Source organism: Lates calcarifer, linkage group LG21 (assembly GCF_001640805.2).
Source record: "Lates calcarifer isolate ASB-BC8 linkage group LG21, TLL_Latcal_v3, whole genome shotgun sequence".
NCBI classification, from domain to species: Eukaryota; Metazoa; Chordata; class Actinopteri; family Centropomidae; genus Lates; species Lates calcarifer.
Window position 1 is genome coordinate 10,885,298 of NC_066853.1, and position 22,005 is coordinate 10,907,302.

At 40.8% G+C, this 22,005-nt stretch overlaps 2 protein-coding genes across 2 annotated transcripts in view; one reads left to right on the plus strand and one right to left on the minus strand.

Annotated features, from left to right (window-relative positions):
• mcamb (melanoma cell adhesion molecule b) overlaps positions 1 to 7,670 on the plus strand; it is a 35,776-nt gene extending 28,106 nt beyond the window's left edge. Inside the window, 10 exon segments of the mRNA XM_018681225.2 lie at positions 120 to 235; positions 1,485 to 1,626; positions 2,097 to 2,118; positions 2,120 to 2,222; positions 2,868 to 3,009; positions 3,326 to 3,415; positions 4,573 to 4,614; positions 5,067 to 5,190; positions 5,622 to 5,733; positions 5,878 to 7,670. Coding sequence (XP_018536741.1) covers positions 120 to 235; positions 1,485 to 1,626; positions 2,097 to 2,118; positions 2,120 to 2,222; positions 2,868 to 3,009; positions 3,326 to 3,415; positions 4,573 to 4,614; positions 5,067 to 5,190; positions 5,622 to 5,733; positions 5,878 to 5,880 — 896 coding nt within the window. The 3' untranslated portion in view covers positions 5,881 to 7,670.
• Positions 7,671 to 11,323: 3,653 nt separating this feature from the next.
• Positions 11,324 to 22,005, minus strand: part of cbl (Cbl proto-oncogene, E3 ubiquitin protein ligase) — a 35,825-nt gene continuing 25,143 nt past the window's right edge. The window contains exons 6-16 of the mRNA XM_051065699.1: positions 20,644 to 20,781; positions 19,748 to 19,835; positions 18,612 to 18,743; positions 18,199 to 18,417; positions 16,554 to 16,689; positions 15,623 to 16,038; positions 15,003 to 15,091; positions 14,600 to 14,809; positions 14,389 to 14,477; positions 13,746 to 13,988; positions 11,324 to 12,048 (exon numbers count right to left, since the gene is read on the minus strand). Of these exons, the coding sequence (XP_050921656.1) occupies positions 11,753 to 12,048; positions 13,746 to 13,988; positions 14,389 to 14,477; positions 14,600 to 14,809; positions 15,003 to 15,091; positions 15,623 to 16,038; positions 16,554 to 16,689; positions 18,199 to 18,417; positions 18,612 to 18,743; positions 19,748 to 19,835; positions 20,644 to 20,781 (2,056 nt within the window). The 3' untranslated portion in view covers positions 11,324 to 11,752. The remainder of the gene's footprint in view (positions 12,049 to 13,745; positions 13,989 to 14,388; positions 14,478 to 14,599; positions 14,810 to 15,002; positions 15,092 to 15,622; positions 16,039 to 16,553; positions 16,690 to 18,198; positions 18,418 to 18,611; positions 18,744 to 19,747; positions 19,836 to 20,643; positions 20,782 to 22,005) is intronic.

Sequence of the window (22,005 nt, forward strand, 5' to 3'; positions counted from 1 at the left end):
GGAATCTGCACTGATCTGATGTGTGACCATGGCAACAAATATATTTTACCAGCAGTGTGACTCCATGTGCCCAGCTTGAATTATTTTCTGTCATTTCTCTCTCTTTGCTGTGTGTGTAGATCTCGATCCTGTTGCGGTGTTTCCTAAAGACACTATTGAGGTGGACATGGGAAAGGAGCTGAAGGCCACCTGCAATGCCCTCTCTTCTCTCCAGACACACGTAGCCTGGTTTAAGGTCTCTCTCTCTCACACACACACACACACACACACACACACACACTACGATTACAATTTGTCTCAAAAATATGCCCCCAAATTAATTAACATGCATTTAGAAAACCTACTCTATGCTTTCTTTTTTTGCAATTCCTCACATCACTAACAGTGAATATTTACATGTGTAATCAGAGTTTAATGAGTGTACTGCAGGTGGAGGTGAGCTTTGTATTTTTTTGTATTTGTGTTCAGAGGGTGACACTTGTACTTGTATGTTACTTCAGTTTCACTCTCTGCCACTTTTATATTCCTGATACCAGAGGCGAATATTGTACTTTTTACTCCTTAGTTTCAAGATATAGATCAATAATATAAAATATAATTATTCAATTAATTATTAAGTATTATAATAGGTCATAGGATAAGATTTGTGATTTGATGTAACCCTGGGGGAAATTTACAAGCTGCACCACAGTATAGAAAGTAAAAAAAAATTATCTTATCATCCTCACCAATTATAATGTTAAAGTGACACATACATTAATGCATCACTAATTATAATCCAATAATATAATATTGATTATTTTGAAATGGGCCATTCTGCATGATGCAGCACTTTGGCATGTTTATCCTGATGCTATTCTTTGGAACTTTAACTTAAACAAAATCTTGAATGCATTATGTTTTCTTGTAATAGAGCCTTTCTTATTTCTGGTTTTCCAACTTTTACTTAAGTAAACTTCTCCTATCAGCAGTTGTCTTCCTCTGTGACAGACACTACACAGGATAAATTAAGCAACTGTTGTGGTTGATTCTTATTTTCTGATGAAACTTGCTCACTTGTTCAGTCAGTGGCTCATTTTTAGGATGTGCAGACTATTGGTTAAGTTTCAACCTTTAGTGTGTGAGTTTATCATGCATATGTCAGTGAAACTTTAACATCTGCATAGAGCCAGTCTACCAGACAGACAGTTTCCTGTTGGTAGCAGCTTGCCTAAAAGTTTTGAAAGGCAGATTAATATTATTTTTTCACTATTATTTTTGTCACAATGCCACACATCACTTGAAGTAAAGAACAATCAAGACACAGTGACTACTGAATTAAAACAGGACTTTATTTTTTTTTTGTAAAGGGATCTTCAATTATATCTGAGCACAACTTTGTGTAAAAGATTTTGTTAGAGTACACTGGTCACCCCTGCTTCACAGCAAAATGTTTGTAGCAATGTGTGTGTTACATGTGCCCTTTTCTGCCCCGGTGTGTGTAGGATGGAAAGGAGGTAACAAGGAATCACATTTTGATCCAGGAGAACGTTACATTCGACACAGCTGGGACATATGAGTGTGTGGTGACTGTTTCTGACATTGAGGGAATGAACACCAGTGGCACACTTCATGTTAATGTCAATGGTGAGTCAGATCACAGACACTTCATACTGAATATTATGCTGCTTTCTGGTCATTAGTTAATCTGCTATTCTTGAAGAAATATCACATAACATTGTGATATTAGTTTATTAGGGTTTATATGCAATTTATGTTTAGTTTATTTCTGTGTATTTTTATGCATCCATCTGTCCATCCATCCAAGCAAGATTCAAAAGCACTAATAAAGGGCATGTCAGGGCCGGTGTCCACAGGTAGCTGTTTTTTCACTGGAAGAACCCATGACGTCATTTTCAAAACGCTCTCTCAAGCAGTAATTTTTGCTAGGCTACAGACCGTGTCTTATGCATTTCTTTCAAGTCTCTGTTTCTGACTGTGACTGAAAATACACACCTGACATCCCAACAGACATGGGAACATTCCTCCCCTGCACTTGATTTCAAATATCGATCATGGGTAACCCTTAGTGATATTTCTCCCTTCTTTCTCTGTAGGCCGACCAGAGATCCTGACACAGGAACGCTGAGATAGAAGAGAGTTTTGAGAAGTCAGTCGAACTGAGCTGCCTTGCCAGAGGTTTCCCTGCTCCCAGAATTACCTGGACCACCTCTGATGGAAAGGTACAGCAGAGGGGAAGCTTTGCATTGTTGGGTTAGCTACAGGCTGCAGAAGAAATGCAGTTTTGCCAGTTGTGTGCTCGCTAGATTAGATTTTAATCTGTTCAGTCCTGAAGAGTCCATTATGACAAATTCATGTCCTTCTTTAATTTAAGTTAAGCAAACCACCAGATGTCACTCAGCTTGTTGCTTTTGAAGCCCTGAAGCTCTGAATCTCTTTTTCGGTACTAAAAAGCTTGATAACGCTTCATCCACCTATCACTAGGTGTCGCCATTATCAGGTTAAAGTTTTTATTTTCCCAATTTTTTATTTCATGACTAAATACCCGAAAAAAGTAATGCCATGTCTGCCAGCCTTAGTTGTACTAAATATAAGCAGGCTAACATGCTAAACTAAAATAATGAACTTGGTAAACATTATATCTGCTAAACTGCAGCATTGTAATTGTCAGCATGTTAGAATGCTAGCATGGTTTGTCAGGTCACTTTTGTTTATTAAGGTATGATATCTTCATCACCACTGGTCTGATTTTGACAAAACTCTGGATTTTCTTATTATGTTTATTCACTGAAAAGAGATCCCTGAACGATCCTAGAGTACTGCTTAGAGCAAAGCTACATTCAACTTGCTTTTCTCTCTTGCACCAGGTCCTCAAGACAGTGTCCCAGGAGGCGACTGAGGAGGGCGTGAAGAGTGTGGTCAGTGTCAAGGTCACCTCTGACATCATTGCTTTCTGCAACGCCTCCAACGAATACGGCACTGATGCAGTGACCTTCAGCATCAAAGCCAGTGAGTCCCTGCTGCTTGCCTTTCCTGTCACTGCCTTCTGTGTTTATATGCGTGTACGTCTCTACCTGTTGTCCTCCTCGTCTCCCCACTTTCCCTCTGTTCTTCCCCTTCTTGTCTTTGACACGTCTTTGTTTATTTTTACTTTGTCTGTAGGCCTTGAGCTCAGCCACGTGCTCTTTTTGACCTTTCAATCTGTGTTTTTATCAATGTTGTTTCGGACGTGAAGCTGTGTGTCTGTTAAATGTTCACCCCCCCCCCCCTTCCCCAGTGTGTTAACAGGGAGTGTCCTCCCTTCTGTGCCTGTACCTGTTTTCAGTTATACACACCACCACACAAGCCGCCACCACCACCACCACCACCACCACTACCACTACCACTAGTAGCACTACCATTTCCTCTGCCACAGGTAAGACCACAGACAGTCTGCTCAGACTGCTTCTCAAATCAAGTCAAGACTCAAATGAACCACAAGAAGTGCACAAAATTACTATATCAAATGAAATTCCATCACTAGAAAGAAGGTGTCCAAGTAGTGAGAGAAATACATAACCAGTCAGAAAAGGTGTTAGGTGGGCTGTAGGCTTCCTTTCATTCAGTGAGTCAGACAGAGAGAATGAGAGCGAGGGAAGAAAACCAGAATCCACGTGAAGGCTGCGTCAGTTACCACACTGGAATGACTGAGAGGTCTTTACAACAATGTTGATGAGTGATTGCTCTGATTAAAATCTCTGTGGTTTCTACAAGGTTTTTATAGTTTAAATGGAAAATATTACTGAAGCCTGTTATTGCTGCAAGGTGTCTTACTGACTAAGTTGCTGGCACAGCCCTTAAGTATTTTCTTCTTGTTAAGTTATTATATAATTAAACTTAATTTGCTTATATGTGATTTTAATATGAGCTTTACAGATTGTGTGAAAACTTTGCAGCTATGAAAGGGAGCTGATATGAGTTAGCCCAGAAAAGTAATCTGTTAAATTAGATTAAAATTACAGGCACCTTCTGCAAAGAGGAATAGTATGAGTAATAAGAATTCCTGTTAGCATTACGCCGTGCAGATACATACACAGCACACAACTACAAACACACACATGAAATCTGTGTGACTCTAGAAAGCAGCTGATGCTTTAAATTTACTCAGAGCGAGTCTCCTGACTCCCATTATGGCTGCTGCCTTGTGTTTGCTCTCTCCTGTGTCTCCTCTCTCTTGTACGTCATGTCAGGAAATTTCCAGCCCCTCAGAGGAAAACTGTTCTGGGTTGTTGTTTCTTGCAAAGCGCCGTTTAAATGAAATTAAACAGGGCAGCTTAGCCCTGCTGCTCAGGGAAATGACTGCTGTGCTACTGACCACAGTTGGACAAGATGTTTAGCTTCAAATCACAGATAACGTCCCCTCAAATTAAACATTTATTGTATTCAGTTCAGGCCTCTGCTGAAGGTCTGAACTGCCTGTGTGTGAATGTGTGTGTGTGTGTGTGTGTGTGTGCGCGCATCAGCCCTGCTGATATGAGTTATTTAATACATCCACCCACCCACTGATAACTGTGCTCTTGTGGTTTTTCTCAGTTAAACCAGAAACAGCTATCCCACCAAAGAAAATCAAGAAAGGTTTGTATGCTGTGCGGCTGCAGAGTCTCCCTCACCTTTCCAACTCAAAGGCGAAATGCTTCCTTCCACCTCTCCTCCACAGCACCTCCCTTTCGTCAGACTCTCCCCTCTCTTCTGATGAACAAAACCATCAAACCATCATTGAATTGAATTATCCTCTGCTCTTCCTGTGCATGTTGTCATGCTGTTATATAGGCACAACTCTCCTCCTACACTCCTGAATGACTTTGCACCTACTTTTCTTTAGGTTGCCAGGTTTAGGTCTCCTAGTGATGCACTCTTTTTAGATGCACTGTACAATGCCACCCACTGTTCCTACACGCTGTGGAATGCTGCACATCCTGCCCATTGCGATGCTGTATCTGAATCTCCGACCTCATGCCGTCATCTCATTCATAGTCCACTTACATGTCAGTGACCCTGTGATTGTTCTTGTGCTTCCTCTCCACCAGAGGGCAATGGTGTCATCATTGCTGTCATCATTATCTGCATTCTGCTGCTGGCCATCTTGGGGAGTGTGCTCTACTTCCTCTACAAAAAGGGAAAGATCTGTGGCCGATCTGGAAAGCAAGACCTGTAAGTGCAATGAGAGTAACTTGATGCATGCATACACACACACACACAAACATCAAAATATTCTAGTATTTTATAAGGGCTCAGTTTTCAGAACAGATTTTCAGTGCACAAACAGACTTGGTCAATTCTTACCTTTAAGCACAAAATTTTGCCCTTTGTGCAAAGTGCAAAAGACTAAGTCAAACATTCAGTCCTCAGCATAGAGTCACCTCATATCTTCTTATTACAAAATGTGTAGGTCACTGAATCAATGGACCATGTGTTTGCAAGAATTAGATTTTGGGGCCAAAATTAGGAGCCAAATATTTGTAAGAGTTTTCAAAATGTAAAAACAAAAAGTTGAGCCAAAAAATAAGAATGTTTCTTGGTACACATACACACAATATTGCAGTATGCATGTTTCTAACTTGAACATCTGCCTGGTCTTGCAGCACTAAAGAGAAGTCCAACAAAGATAACATTGTGGTGGAGATGAAGAGCGACAACACAGAGGAAGCCATTCTCCTCGGGGTCAATGGGGAAAAACAACCTCCCAGCGACCAGGTAGATACCTAATCTTAAAATGAACCAGCTCGGACCAAAGATAATACTGTTTTTCTGCTGATCTGATTACACCATTAACATATTTACTCCTCCTCCACCCCCATCTCTGTGTGTGTTTGAATATCTGTGTTGTGCGCTCTGCAGTAAAGTGTGGTGAGTAACCTGGACGTGCAGAAGCGAGGAGGTGACTTCAGACACACCAACAGCTGCTCCTGTTCTTCCCTCTCAGGCTCAGACCTGCCGATGCCTTCAAGCTTCCACCAGAGCTCTTTATCCTAGAGTTATGTCATAGAGAAGCTCAGTTGTCTGTCAGTTAATATCCTGAAGGACGACTGAGACTCAAATCATTCCAAGCTGCAGCTTTTGCTTGCTCCCTTAAATCCCAGCACATTTCTCTTGGAAAGCACCGCAAGCTTTAATGAGAAATGATTTGAGCGCTCCATGGCATAAGTCTGATAATAAATCTTCCACCTTCAAACTGACGGAGTGACCTTAAACTGTAGCTCTCATTTCCGTGAGCCTTGTAAACTGCTGATCATCTGTAGAAGAATAATTAGAGCACAAAGTTGACCAGGGACTGTTTTTATACCTAACTAAGCATCACCTCAGGCAAAGCAATCACTGAAGAGCAGCCTGAAACAGCTCTTTATCAAGTGTATATATTATAATCTGTGTATATATATTTCTTTATTTAAAATAACACCATAGAAAAAAAAAACAACAACCAAAAACAAACAACCAGATAGTGTTTGATTTTGTTCCGGTGTAAAGAGCAGGGAGAGTTTAGGTTGTTTTAGCCATCTTGTTTTTTTTTTTTTGGTTGTCTATGTTTTTTGTTTTGCTTCAGTCTGTACACTGAAATTCTGGGGATACATCGATGCCCCTGCCACAGCCAGTTCCAGCCTTCCTTAGCTCTGAAATCAAACATGTAGGTCATTTTAATCACACATGGATTCACATTTGTTGTTTTCCTTTTTTTCGTCTACGGCTAACACCGCTGTCTTTACACTGCCCAGTTTGTGTATATTAAAGAAAATATTTTTGTGAGACGGGTGAATCATCTGTTTAGGATTTGACATAGAAGGGTTTAACACTATTTGGAGTTTTCATTACTTTATTGTCTCTTTCCATCACAGTCTACTTTTGATATCTTATGTGTGTGTTTGAGTTCAAGCTTTGCCAACAACCAAATTTAAAAAGTTGCCTTAGTAATTATGTTTGAGTAGAACCTCCACATTTTGTACTTAGTTATAGTTATATTTAATGTTCAGTGCACTGATTTCTTTGTTATTCTCCATGCAGTTGTGTTTCTCTAATGTGAAACTGTTGTTTTGTTTAATGTGTTTAATGTGCAAGTTTTATTCTCTCTGTTTTTTGAAGAGGAGGAATGAGGGTAAATATGGTTCATGGCATGAAGTCAACCTCATTACAAGGAAAACACACATCTCTTTTTAATGAATCAATTAATTCATGTGATTGACTGAAACTTGAAATAATCTGTTGGATCAGAGAGACAAAGAATCCCCCTCAGACCTGTTGCCTTAAATTGACGCCCACTCTACAATTAAATGTAATTTCATGGTGACACACTAGCGATATTGTAACCTATATGACGACTGAGGAGGGGGAAATGACTGTGACTCCACATATGCAAATTAAGTTGGAAGACAATCAATAATCACAATGCTCTGTGCAGCTGTCATACATAACCCTTCCTGTCCTCTGTTAGTCCGTTTTCTGTTTCTGCTGTTTTGAAGAACAACCACTGTTAAATTGTTTTGGATGTTTGAAATCTGTTAAATGCCTTGGAGCTGTAAAATGTTCAAATTAATGTCACTGATGGCATTCACACCAATTTACCAAAAAAAAAAAAAAAAAAAGCATTATTTGTAGTTTTTGAAAATTATACCAAATAAAGATTGACTGTTAAATGGAAAGAGGAACTGAAAATGGGTCTATTTAACAAGCTTCACAATAGTTTAACATAGTAAAACAACTGCATGCTGGTGTGCAACAATCTATTAGTTAATATCATATTTCTATCTTGTTGATTTACAGGTTTATATTTTATTTTATTATTACTTAATCATTTTCCAACTAAGTTTATCTAGTCTAGGTCATTAACTGTAGGACAAATAGAAACAGCACTCAATTGGCACATTTCCAAAGATATACAGATTAAAGTTTGCATGTTAAAAGTAATATATGAATATTGACTTCATTCAACATTCAAATGAGAATGTTCTTTAAAAGGAAATTAATATTTAAATATATTTTTCCTACAATTAGTACCAACTTTTTAGGGAACATATTTGGAATTTACTGACCTGTTAACAAAGTAACATGCAGACAACGTGCTGGTATAGTGCTGTCTCTCTCCTGCAGACATAAACAAACACTTATCTTTAGTAGTCTGTTGGTTCACAGAGCACAGGTTTATTATGTTATGAGAGAGTTTTAAAAATGGCTCAGATATGATTTACTGGCCGGACAGTCTAATCAGATTTAGTTTTCTAATGCGATTACCAAATGCATCACTGAACTTTGGCAGCCAAGATACGAACAGAAACAGAACTGAGGTGCTGAACCTGTCTGCAGGTAGTTTCTGAATTTATTCTGTACCTCTTGTTAAGCAGACTTTGTTGAATCATCTTCAAAACACAGTTTCATCAAATCAGTACCTTCATGCTGTTTCCAGAGTCTTGTCTAGTCCTGTAGTTTCTCATCCCTCCTCCTGCTTGACTTCAGTAGACCCTTTTCACAGCAGACATTTTGACTTCAGCCTTTCGTTAATGATATTGATTCCACCTGCTTTGGCAAGTCAAAATGTCTCCTGTGAAAAGGGTCTACCACAGCACAATCGTGCTACTGCAATCTAAACTAACACAACATACAAGTATCTGCAGTACAAACATCTCTGAATGAGTAGAGGGGACATGTGGTGGCTTTTGCTTATCATTTTATTAACAGCACTGTGCATACTTCCAAAGTGATATGAGCTTTAAAAACCATCAAAAAGTTAATGAATGCCTTTTACTGATGAGAAGCGACACGGCTACATGGAACAACAGCTCCCTCTTGTGGCTGAAAGTTGAAGTACCCCAACAGAGGGACGGGGGGGGGGGGAATCGAGCATCACTAAGGCCGAGCACTGATCTGGGACCTGATTTATCTTTCAGGTAAGAGGGAAGCAGATGCTTTTTCCACAGATCAGCACTCGTTCTCTCAGAGGAGGCCTGATGCAGCTGACGATTCAGAGAGGACAGATTAATACAAGCAATACTGCACAATCTCGCCTTCAGAGATCAACAGGTACAGATCAATACCTACAAATTCTCTTCAAAAACAAGGCATTACTCTAAACATAGTGAGGATCCCTAAACATATGGCACTGCTCACAGAATTATTCACATAAGTAAACAAAACCTTTGGAACAAAAATACATGAACAGGAATGCAAAATGAAATAAAACAGCAATTTTTTTCTTTTCATATCACTAACTTTTTACAATTTGCTTTTCTTTAGAGTGACAGTATCAAAGCACAAATTGGTATACTGTGCGAAAAACAAAAATAAAAAGGTAAATAATACACAACAATGCTGTCCTCAAAAACATCAACAAAACATTGGTACAGTATTGAGGATTGGGGACCTCCCTGTCCATTACCCATCATTCAAGAAGTTTCTCAAGGCAACTAGGAACAGGAAAAAAAAAACTAGAGGATGGCCAGACAGCGCGGGAGATGGCTTCCAGTCAACACACAGCATTACCCAGAATAAGCTAGGGCTGATTAGCTATTGACGTGTCACCTACAACATTCTTCATATGCTGGGAGAGGTTCAAGTCAATGTACCTAAAAGCTCCTTGCATTAGTTTCTTATTCATTCATAGTACCTGGAAATGAAGCTGCTGTCTCTAGTCCTGTGAATATTGGAAATAATATGAAAAATGTGCAAGTTATAATGTAATGAAAAAAAAAAGTAACAGGCTACTTGTGTGACTTCATTAAGCGGATACTTTTGGCTACATGTCACCTGGATGAACAGACAGCTGACAGGTGAGCGTCTGTCTATGCCAATGAGTGTTCTCCGGTTATTTATTTTTTTTATTTTTTTATTTTTTTTGACAGCCAGGGTGAACGCCACTCATTTAGATAAACATTATTCCTGAGTTAGTTCTTACAGTTGGCCCAAATACTGATTTCAATGTAGACTTGGGGGTGGGCCAGCAAACCCATGAGCCTACGTATTAAAAAAGCCTCGCTCCCTTTCAGTGGGGCGAACTCCATGGAGAAAGGAAACTGATGTGAAAGAGAAGCTTGAATCTATTACAAAATGGCTGGTTTCCAAACCCAAAGCATTTTGTTTGCTTTCTAACTGTTGCTATACAGAGTCTACCTTAAAAAGAAAAAAGAAAAGAAAAAAAGAAGATTTTAAAACACTGAAGAGTTGATTGCTTGAGAGCGCTGCAAGCTCACAAGCTGTTTGTACTTTCAAGTATGCTACATTACGGACTGGAGAAACACGGGTGATGCTGTCACTTTAAAGAAACAGGTTGACGGTTAAACACAATATTCACAAATGTACATTTAAGGCTTAATTGTTTAGCACTAACAATAGTAGCAGCAGTGAAGCACTTCTGAAGTAATTATAATAACAATATTTATGATCATATTACAATAATATATTACCAATTACCATTACAAAGTAAATCAATGACATTTTTTTTGTTTGTTTCATAACACTGGACTGAGCTGGAGACAGAAACCTGAACCAGCCAGCCAATGAAGTTAGACGAAGACAGAACGAAAACGTTTCAGCCGCCACGAATCGCACAACATTAGCCTGTCTGGTACTGCAGGGTTGTCGACATTAGTACGTCCTCTAATAATCTCATTGCCAGGCTCTACAGCTACACTAGGCCCTGCCATATGAGTTAGAGCAGTAGTATGTTTACAGAGCACGAGTCTGAGTATACTGACTGTAATTCCACATTCATGTTGTACAGGAGCAGGGGTTCATTAAAGAGCAGGTCATGAGGAGTAGGTCTGACAGACACGCAGGCATGCTCACATTCACACTCATACACACAAGTACACACACACACACCACACACACACACACACCACACACACACACACACACACACAACACACACTGCCAGACAACAGTCCAGACCTGAAACCATCGTCATGCTACTTTGAAAAATACAACACGACAAAACGAGGATGTCTTTCTAAAAAACAGAAAAAGTACCAAAGCAACATTGTTAATCAAAGGCCATAACAGACTGAATTCATAATGGAAAAGCTCTGCTGCATGTCTTCTAAGCTGCTGCCGACCGACACATCCTGGCGAGAAAGGCACCCCGACTCTTCCTCACACGTACTTATATACTCCACGCTCTCACATCCCTTAGTCCGACAGAGGGCCAAACCCCCCTTTAATCTGGTCCCTGTCTACCCATATCGCTTGTACCAACAGCGACCCTCAAAGCTGAAATCATTTTCACATACTGTATATGCACGTACTGTATATATTACACACATTTAATATATATTTACTCATATATTAAATTTTCATATAGACATACATTTTTAGTTTTATTTGTGAGGTGTTGGTTACATTTTCAGCGAGAGGCTTTGACATGAAAGATAAGAATCTGTCTTCCCAGGATTCCTACTGAAGTCATGTGGCGTCCCATCATTGTTCCACATATGCTCAGTCAGTCCCACGGAGATGTTCTTGAAAACGAAGAGGCCTGCTGTAACAGTTTGAAGAAGGCCAGACACTGTTGAAAGCGCATGGAGTGCAGGGCGCAGAGTTCCCAGAGATGCTGTGAGCTCACTGGAGTAACAGCCAGTTAAAATCCACAGGGGCGTAGTCAGCCAGCACCGGAGGTAGTGCTGCAGGCAATGGGCTTTGGGCTTTGGGCTGGCCTGTGCCAACCTAAACCCAACCAGGCTGGGCCAAGCTAGGGCGAGAGAGCAAACACGAGAGGAGAGGCACGAAGAGTGTGCTATGTAAGGATATGAGCGGTGGAGGGAATGGAGACAAACTCGCGTAGAATATTCTTGGCCATTTCGATATTGTTCTGTGCAATCATCAGTGCTTTCTGGATGTCCTGGTAAGAGTATCCCTGACTCATGAGGTGCTCTATCTCGCTACTGATTTGAGGGTTGGCCTCTCCTCCTGTTGCCCCACTACTAGGCGGAGCAGGGACGGGTGGGACAGGGCTGGGTCGACGCTCTGAGTTGATTCGTCTGGGCAGGGGCTTTGGAGGTCTCTCTGGTGCTTCCACCGGCTCTGAGAAGGCTGAAGAAACACGGAGATGGAGTGTATAAACCTCTAAAACCTCTAAAATGTCCGAAAAACTCTCTAGTTTTGAGTTTTGGTTAAATCTTAAAGAAAAAAAAAAAAAAACTTTAAAGAACCAACATAGGTCAATGTGAATGACGATTTACTTTACCGGAAATAGTTCTGATCTAATTTGAAAATAATCGTGATCACTGTAATTTGGCACCTGTAGCAGACAGCATACTGATTATCTGTCTGTGGTAAGCTAGGTGCTTTTTATCTTACTGTATATATGGTGAACTGGTTGACCTTTCCAATGCAGTGACCTTTCACAAAGCGATCATAAAGGGTCCAATTATGATGTGAGAGCTTGTCAGCGTGTCTGAGAGCCACTTAATTGGTCCTCACATACAAAGATTCAGGCCTTAAGTGGAACACTCAGACACCCCGCAATCATCATAGGTGGTAAATGTCAGCGCGCTGCAAAGATAAATAGATTACTCTGAGAAATACACGGTAGCTGCATGAAGAAACATGTTTTAGCACAGTGGCTTTCACTAAAAGGCAGCACACTAGCACCATCAACCAGCAAATATTCTGTCATCACTCCATCATTCAGCCTGTCATTGACCAAAATACCCATAAGAAATACTTCCCACGCTGCCTTGGAGTCAAGCACTTCTCCTGCTCTCCATGATCGTTCCTGCACCTGCTGAACCCATCTTGTGCAGAGCATAAGAGGTCTGCTAAAGCCACTAATGCTCCATCATTTAAACCTCTGCACAACCTTGCAGTCGGTATGAGATTCTGATGACACATTCCACCACCAGATTACCAGATTTGTTCAGTATCCTAAAGGCATCACTTAGAGCTTCTTTTTTTCTGGTTTAAGGTCACTGATGTAACTGAACAGCTCTCTGTAATTACCGGTCTTTACCCTTCTTTGCACACTGTGATCGTATACTGGAGGAAACGACGTATAGCAATCGATTCATGGCCATTTATTAATGTCTGAATTGGAGTAAAGCATTAACTTTAGAGAGCTTCTGGAAAGTCTGAATTATGTCTGGCCCAATACCAGGTAGCAGCAAAACACTTTAGTCATATTTTCATGCTGCTTGCTCTGTCACACAACTTTTATACCACGTCAAGGTATTGATTCGTCAGCAATTTTAATTCATTTTGGCCCGGAAGAGCCTAAAGAGACTGCTGTTATGATCTTTTACATCCAAGTGATTTTATGAAACAGACGCACCATTTTCCATTCCAGCCAACCGGGTACTGTATATGCCATTAATGTAAAATTCAAACTTTTAAATGTCAAGTCTCTTAATAAAAGCCCATGTTTTAAAGGGCTCAAATCACGGAAGGTATTTCTTTCTTACCCTAAAGGTATCTAGCTATTTAGGTAGTTTCATTTTCATTTTGTTATTTCTGACAGCCAGATATAACCTTATCTAGCACACGTGCAAGTAGAAGCAAAGTGATGTGGGTCATATGCTACAGTAACAAACCTCTCTTTTATGACATGGTTTGTTGTTAATTAATTAATTAATAATTTGGGGGTATCTGTACAGTTAATTTACAATTACACTGCTTGGGCCTCACTCGTAAGGTAGGTGGTATATTTATTACAGTTACTGAGCAATTATTTAGTGAAGTTATATTATGTATTAAAAAACAAGCTCTGGCTCAGCAGGGCCAAGTACACTTACATGCTGCAGCTCCAGCGTCTGCATCTAAAGAAAGGCGGCTGAAAGCAGCCGTGGAGGATGAGCATGATGAGGAGGATGAAGAGGAGGAAGACGACCCCCCCAGTTCTGAGAGGGTCCGACGGGCGGGGGGCATTGGCAGCCGAGGCTTTGGGAAGTCATAGCCATTTTCCTCTTCTTCCCCGTCCTCGGCTGTGTGGTCTCTCGGCCCGTTGGTCATCGCCAGAGGGGGCAACTCTGAATAGTCTGGAGTGATGGAAAACAATTTGTTAGCACTTCATTAAGTCAAATACAGACTCAGAATATGCCTGGTTTCATTCACATACACAGATCATTATATCCTTTAAAACAGCTTCAGATGACTCACAACTGTAAACAGAAATATAATTAACATTCATGCAGAGTAGGTGTATTTTTTCCAGATCTTGTTTTGGAAGGAAACTAATATTCAGACATTCAGGTTGACTGGTTGCACTCAGTTTTGTTCCACCAGTGGTTAATTGTAAGCACAGATAACAAAAACAAGGTTGACAGAAAGGCACAAAAATAGAAATTTAAAACAGGATATGAAAGCGGCTCATGCTGCCTTTCGCGGATGCCCTCGCCCAGCTAATCCTAGTTCCCAAAGGTTAGCAAATCAAAATACCTGAATCTCTGGCTTGTTGTGACCTGGCCTGAATGTTGTACATAGCTTCGTACATTTGAGGTCCATCCTCTAGTTCAGCCAGTGTTAGCCTGCAGCAGAAAACAACAATAAAACAACAGTGGCATACACAAAACTGCAATTACTAACGAAACACTATCACGAAAGCGATGCTCATTTTTGTTTTTTTGCACTCATTGAATGATTTGAATACCTTGAGTTGAGTGTGGAGGCTTGGTTCTGTGTCTGGAGTGCTGATGATAGAGACTGAGGTTGTGGGGGTCTTGGGACCGGTGGGGTCTCCCCTACAGGTGGTGCCGTGATGAGGGGCAGGACAGGCCGAGAGGAGGGGATCATGTACTCTGACTCCTCCTCACTGTCGCGTGAATCCTCTCCTGCCACTGGCCTCAGGGCTTGAGATGGTCTGCAAACAAACAACCCAAGAATATTTATCTGCCGAACTGGATCTATAAAATCTAAAACACTGGGGGCTGAATTTACTGAGAGGAACAAGCTTTCTAAATCAAACAAAATATGCATTGTATGTATATTATACGAAATACAGTCATCTACAGTCTTGTAAGATGTAATGTCATTATAATGCCAGTACAACGTACCTGCTTGCCAGTGAATAGATGGCATTGGCTGAGGCTGACGGCTTGACTTTGGGGTTGTCATAGTCTTGACCAGCTACTGCGGCAAAATTCTAGAAAAGGAAAAGAAGCTGAAATCTGAGAAACTTTAAAGTGATGAATATTTTCACGATCCCAATCTAGAGACCATATGTAAATCATATTAAAGAGTTAGTTCTGCATTTAGAGAAATATCTGGTTAGATGATGAGAATGATACATTGTCATGTCTACTATAAACTGTCATGTACTATGAACATGAAGTACATAAGCAAATTTCCAAAAAAATTAAATTATTCCTTTGACAGTCAAACAAAAACTTTTACTGTGATGCCACTTAGACAGCAGTTACAGACTCATGTGAATAACATGGATTTTACTAGTATTAAGAGGGGAAACAAACACACTTTTATCTCACATCCCCTGTTGTATATGTGATCAAACAGTGGCTGTGTCATGATCTGATGCCTTGCTAAGAACCTACAATAACTCAAATCAACATATACAGTATACTGGATTATTTCAAGTGTATTTAACACTAACTTTAATACTGTGTTCTTGTAATCATAGCAAATATAGTGTGTGGTGTTTTGTGGTTCCTCTGACCAGCTGGTGATCCAGACTGAGGGAGCTGTTGTTCTTCTGTGAGTCTGAGCGGGTGTCCAGAGCAGAGGGCAGCGCCAAGGGGAGGGAGTGACGGTTTGAGAGTTCCCTGACACCTGCTCGAATGTCTCCTCCCAGATTGGACATTTGGGAGGATGAGGAGGATGATGATGAGGATGAGGAAGAGGAGGTGGGGGCCTTGGGTACGGGCCTGGAGTTCCATTCAGCCAGCGGCCGGTTAGGAGGTGTAGGGGGAAGCTTATCTCGAGGGGGCTCCCCAGGAGTGCAGGGTAAGGGCCGCCTCTGCAGCCGTCCATCGGGGGCTGCCCCGGCTGTGTGGGGCCTGTCTGGAGGAGGAGGAGGGGGCAGATCCCTCAGTGCTGGGGGGAGGGGAAGAGGCTTGTCTTTGTGGTGAGATGCTGCCTGAGGGGGAGAAACAGAGATGGAGGGAGCCCATTTAGACTACATACAATATTGATGTGAAATCCAAGAAAACTCTGTGCTGTTATCCTCCACACTGGAAATAATCCATTCAGCAACAAGACCACGGTGTATGATTCATCATCATAATCAACAATATACATAATTTAGATGAGTAACACTGAGTTACATGTTATTTCTATCTGCAGACAACTCCAGCTTCCTATCAACAGTTTCCATTTGTCTACATTTAAGCAGAAAAATGTGATAATATCAATGTGTCAGTGAGTGGAAATACGCTCTAAAATGAACTATATGCAGAATGCAAAATACAATGATTACTGTGGCTCATTTCAACGCCTTACTTGTGTCAAGGGGGTAACAGGAGTATGCATAAATCTCAATAACAGAGCTGGGTTATGAGTGAAATTATTCTTAAATTTTAGTCTGGTTTCGCTCTCTGCTTCGACTCTGTTGAATGCACCATAAAAGTAACTTGGTTGTGTATTTTCACTTGCCTTAGTGGTGACCCCAGGGCTGGAGGCGCCAGGGGGGTTGGGAGGTCTGTGTGGTAGCAGGTCTAGTCTGGGCGGCACAGGGGGAAGAGAGGACTGAGGAGGCATGGACATGGGTGATGGGGGACGCTCCACCTGGATCACATTTATAACAGCAGAGCATGACACGTGATCAAATTCTGCTACATGGGAATAATTTTAACACAATCAGCTTTTGCTCAGTACATGATACACATGATGAATGCTGTTGCCAATATAAACTGCAGCTAATATTACCCACCAACACTGTTTTTGAATGTAAGCCTAGCCGTGTTGGTATGGATTGACGGTATGAAGGAATACACTGCAGTTCTCATCTTATTTCTCTTTGAATGGTCTAAGGTTAACTCTGTCTAGAAGATTTCACATTGTATGTGGCCTTTCTATTAAATTCTTGTCATTTCTTTCCTTGAAATGAACTACTGAGGGCCATGTGTTTGTCACAGTCTGACAACTTATCTGCAGTAGCACTCATTTAAACCAATAATATATTCAAAGATACAGATTCCCTAGCCACTTTATTAAGTGCATCTTAATGCAATCATTTAATGCAATCGAACAGAACACATCTGTCACATATTCTACATTTGGGTAGATTATGTTGTTGTTTACTACTGAGTTTTTTTGTGGTGTAGTACTAGACTGGTTTATACTGAAAACTGTGTCTTCCCCCTCATGTTTGTGGGGGTGGCATTACAGTCAATTTCAGCACCACTGCAACCTCAATAATAAATGTATAGTAAATTAACACCTCTCTGATAGTGTCAAAAAAAACCTGAACATTATTGTTTTTCTAAATGTAGAATTTATTGCTGAGCTGTTGTATTGGATTTTACAGGTTTACCTAATAAAATGGTCACTGAGTGTGTACAGTATGCTACAATGCATGCATTGCCAATAAAACAGTTACTAGATCTTTAAATTTGACTGCACCCTCCAATGGGAGAGCTTTATTTTCAAAGAAAAAAAAAAATAAAGAAAAAAATCCAAAATGTGTTTTGTTTCAACACGAAACACTTCAAACTAATACAAATCAACACAAAATATTTATGAAGTACAGCCAAGTACTTCACAGTCTACAAGTACATTTAAAGAAATAGTCAAGGATGAGACAGAGGCCGGGTCAGCAATCAAAGCCAAAGAAATTCCAGGGACCACATCAAAGTGTGTGTGATCTCAGGTATTCTCCTACTCTATAAGCAGACTAATGCACACAGAGCTTCTCAGAGGCACATAAAAGATGTAGGATAGGAGAATACCCCACATATCAAATACTGAGAGGCACAAAAAAGCTGCTACCTTGGCACCATGAAAGATGGAGATGAAAGACTTTAGATATGAGCTGTGAGCTTGAAGCACACAAAAAGTGAAAAGGGCAAAGCAGGGAGTGTTTCATCTGCACAGAGATGGGTCTCTCAGAAAAACAGAGAAGAGGACAGAAGGAACCCTTGAGGTGCACCCAGGGCATCAAACTAACTAAGCCAAGTACCTCTAGGTTTTATCAGTGGAAAATACCAGAACAGCTCATCCAGTCATGACTGGAAACTTTTAGCAAACCGAGATAACTTGTGTCTCAATTAAGTCAAGGTCTTTCCACAATCTTACCTTTGTACAGGCAAGTTTGCTCATCACGAGATGCGGGTCTTCAAGTCTGTCGTCATCATCATCGTCATAGCTGGGTGATGGAGCACCCTCAGCCCCAAATGTGCCCCTGCAGGAGCCCCCGCTGTTGTCCTTGGGGTCAAAAGGATCCACCACAATGGGCTCTGTACCCTTAATCTCACATCTACAGAAGGGACATCCCGTTCCCTGGCCTTCTGACTCCTGTAACACAGGCAGAGAGGCAGATGTAATAGCACACAGAGATGAAAGGAGGTTATGTAGCTTTCATACGCCTGTTGTGTCTGTACAGAAGAGCACTTCAACAGTGAGTTCTCCTCTCAACAGGTATGAGTTATAGCACTTAACTTGGAGCAACCAAACCACACAAACCCCTTACCATCCACCCACTCTCTTACCTGCCAGGCAGTGAGACAGGAGGTGCACATGAGATGACCACAGGGCTCAATCTTCACATCCTTGTCATTCTCGGCACAGATCTTGCACAGCTGGAAAGTGGAGCCCATCTCACAGTACAGCTCATATTGCTCCTGAGGGGAAAAGATGAGACAACTATGAGTTCTCAGTGCCTAAACACAGAGTAATATCATACGGTAAAAACATCACCTGAGATCATTTCGAAAGAGCCTAGAAGGATCTGGAGCAGAGTCAAAATGTGGGGGCGTGTTTTTAGTTTCAGTCCTGTGCTCAAGCAAAAAATTAGCCTGTTCATAAACACCTTTACAAAACTCTGAGATTCGTAAGCCCAACAAGTTGAAGACGCTTTACGATACACAAGGGTGAATATTCTTTCACAATATTTCATGAATTGTCAGTTACCGTATGCATCTTTCTTATTTAACATGTTGAGACTTTCAACGTGATGACAGTATGAAATACTGCAGGACAGATATGGGTTTCCTGTCATGCTTAACAATGGAGATAGGATTGACAAAGGGCTGATTTAAAATAATTCATTTCTAAAACACACCATTTATTTTTAACTTTATTTACATTTAGCTCAGAGTCATATCCTGACATTTTACTGCAGAACATGAGGTTAAATGTCACACTCTTACAAAGAAGATGACTCAACATTAAAGCCAAAACATTCTGTTTAAAATGTTACAGAATGCCATGCATGAAACATTCAATCTACTGCTAATTGTTGTGCACTGCCACTTTCTCTCACATTTGTTTTTTTAAACACAGCGCAAAACTAATTGAATCTAGTTTATTATAACCTTGCCTCTAAACATATATGTCAGAGGATATTAAGCGCTATTTGTTGATGTCTGTTCATTTATTCAGCTACTTAGGTTTGACTAAGTTCCTGCAGGGTGAGTTATCATGTCTTCTACTTCTCCTTTTTGGTCATGCACAGCACTGTTAGATCATTTTTTCGACCTTGATCTGGTTTGTGTGTCCACCAAAGATAAGCAAAAAACAAACAAACAAAAAACATTTGACCTTTATGATAAAATGGCAAAGACCACCAAGAATGTAAAAGATATAAATGACTGAGGATGCAGTCTGAGAAGCACACTGCTCTGACCTGTGTGACTTTGATGTGGTCTTGAGGTGAGGGTTCACACAGTCCTGTCAGGTCAGGGTTTTGGGTTCGGCCGTCAGGGAATAAATAGCTGAAGAAGCAGAGGCATATAAAGTTAGAGGGTATGCACAGCACAGAGGTTCCCTTAAAGTATCCTGGGGCATTTCCACAGGCATTTACCCTTAAAAGTTATCATCATCATTAGTTAGTATGATCATACTGCATGTATACCTAACAGGCTGTGGTGATGAAAACATCTGTTCAATCTATTCATTCAATCTGGCAATGTTTTAATGTTATCACAGAGGTAATGCATGTACATTACGTGACTATTTTACAAATGGGTCAAATGCTGTAATTATCATTTGATAAATGTTTTGTAGATGTAGGCGATAAACTGTATAGGTTTTTCCCAGTTAAAATCAGCTCTTGATTACAGGTTGGGACAGGCCAACCATAGCTTTCATTTAACAAAGGAATCAACGCTGGCATAAAAAGATGACTTTCATGCCAGCCAGCTAAACCACTGACTGAGCTGCACATTAGAAACCAACAGTTCTATTCTGGTTATGATAACACTGGAATGATGGGAACAGGCAATATGATATGGCTGGATTGGTTTAAAGTTGAAAGGCAGATTCATCATTGTGGGATGCAAAACAGAGCTGCATAGCATGCAGTGATGCATGCTTTGTGGAAAGAAAAGATGAGAGAAAAGGAGGAATGACAGAAAAGAGACTCATGCATATGACAGGAAGTTTGACTTATAGGTCATTTATTAAAGCGGCATCGAATAAAGACCAAGACTTAGCCACAAAATGGCAGATCAGAGGTCCAGATGTAAACCCCCAAGAAAATGACAGATTTGAGTGTGCCAAACAAAATGCCAGTGGACTCACAATCCTTCCCTGAAGCCATCTATGAGGGCCTGGAAGAGGGGTTTATTGTGGGGAATGGTCTGGAGTATGTTTCCATCTGCTGTCACGTAGCCGATCGCCCACTGGCCTAGCCGTGTACAACTCAGGCGGAAGATGTAACTGGAAAGAGAGACATGAGAAATAAGACATGCTGAAGTAAGTGATCAAATAGTAGGGCACTTTATTACACTGAAATAAGTGATCAAATAGTAGGGCACTGCAAATAGTGTCTGCAAGTTGTGCACATGAATAGGCATATTCTTCAAGCATGCACACAATGTATTATGACATAAAATGAGTCCAAATGAAAATATGCAGGCAGAGCCATGTATGGAACTGACCCCTTGGCAATTTAAGCTAATGTCCGTGATCACCAAAAAAGGTCTGAATATAAAGTGCAATCAGTGTAAAAGAACAAGTAACAAGTCAGTGTCTGATGCTCACTGCTGTATACTAAACACCTTTAAATCTTCGTGCAGTTGAACATGGAGCAACTTTCTGCTCGCACTGTTGGCATCAATCTTACTAAAATGGAGACACACTTTTGATCTCGGTCGCATTTTTTTAACCGCTTCGAGACACACATACACACTGTAGTTCACAACACAGATACACGTCAACCCCGTCTGTGGGCGTAACCACGTAAGTATTTTTCCTGAATCCTTCTACCGTGTGTAATGTTACTGGCCAATCACCGGCAGCATTGTCAGACCTTGATCACGTGACTAACTCCTTGGTATCGAAACTTGGCACCAAAAAACAAAGCGTCTTTCGACACTGGGTAGTATTGAAGCATTTCGGTCAGTGCCATAAAAGAACCAAGGTTCGGTACCCAGCCCTACATGTAGCTGAACCTGGTTGAAGAAGACTTTATTATTTATAGCCTGGATTTTAACAGAGTGACAGAATCATGTGGAATAAGGGCTGTGATAGGCACCAGAACTCATCACTACTCATCAAAATATAATTTCTACAGGAAATAGCCAATGATGCTGTGGTGTGCTTGGGTGTTCCTTCTTCAGCAGGTAAAGGTGAAGCTATGCCTAAATGGTGCACCTGTCCACAGTCAGGAAAACTGTTGAAGCAGACAAAGTATGGAAACGCAAGAGTGGCTAAGAGTATCTAACATTTCCTGGCTGCTTGTTTCTGTTTACAATTTGACAAAATTTTATCAGGAAATGACCAAATTAAAAATCAGCCCTGGAGGGTATTGACTACCCACCAAAAGCAGCCTGTCTTTGTTCTTGCTGAGGTATTTCAGGGCAAGTTGGAGACCACTGGTAAGTGATTTAGGCCAGAAAAAGCATCACATTAATCAATTGTAGATGACACAAATGAATGTAT